Genomic DNA, 477 nt, shown 5'->3' with positions numbered 1-477 from the left:
CGCAGCGCAGCCGCCCGGCACGGAGCGGGGCTCTCCGGAGGGCCTGCCCTGCCCTGCCCTGCCCTGCCCAGCCCTGCCCAGTCGCGCTGCGGTGCCGTGCGGCCGCTTCCTCGCGTCCCCCACCTTGGGAAGAGCCTTTCCCCGCAGAGAATCCCGTCCGTGGGGATCCCACATGCCCGACCCCCCATCCCCGGCCGGGCTGAAATGTGATCCAGAAAGCAGGAGGGAGCGGGGGAGCAGCCGTGCCTGCAACTGCTCTGTCGTTCGGGTGAAACAAAGAGGGTGTCCAAGAAACTACTGTTCGGGCAGCACGTGAGGCCCTCGGAAACCGGGAAGGGACAGGCTGTGCTATTGATTTGAAGTCTGATCCTGCCCCATCAGGTGTCCCTGGAGGACACTGGAAGAGGCCGCCTCCTGTGTGCCCGCACAGCGGGTGTGGAGTCGAACAGCAGCCAAGAAAAAGGGGCTATGGGCAAT

At 65.8% G+C, this 477-nt stretch overlaps 1 protein-coding gene across 1 annotated transcript in view; it reads right to left on the bottom strand.

Annotated features, from left to right (window-relative positions):
- The window catches only part of NOX4 (NADPH oxidase 4), a 100,452-nt gene extending 100,200 nt beyond the window's left edge, over positions 1-252 (bottom strand). The window contains exon 1 of the mRNA XM_014311792.2: positions 124-252. Within this exon, the coding sequence (XP_014167267.2) occupies positions 124-174 (51 nt within the window). The 5' untranslated portion in view covers positions 175-252. The remainder of the gene's footprint in view (positions 1-123) is intronic.
- Between the last annotated feature and the right edge of the window lie 225 nt (positions 253-477).

This window comes from Geospiza fortis, unplaced genomic scaffold (assembly GCF_000277835.1).
Source record: "Geospiza fortis unplaced genomic scaffold, GeoFor_1.0 scaffold16, whole genome shotgun sequence".
NCBI lineage: Eukaryota > Metazoa > Chordata > Aves > Passeriformes > Thraupidae > Geospiza > Geospiza fortis.
Note: the sequence above shows the minus strand (reverse complement) of the source record. Positions and strands in the feature narration are given on the sequence as shown.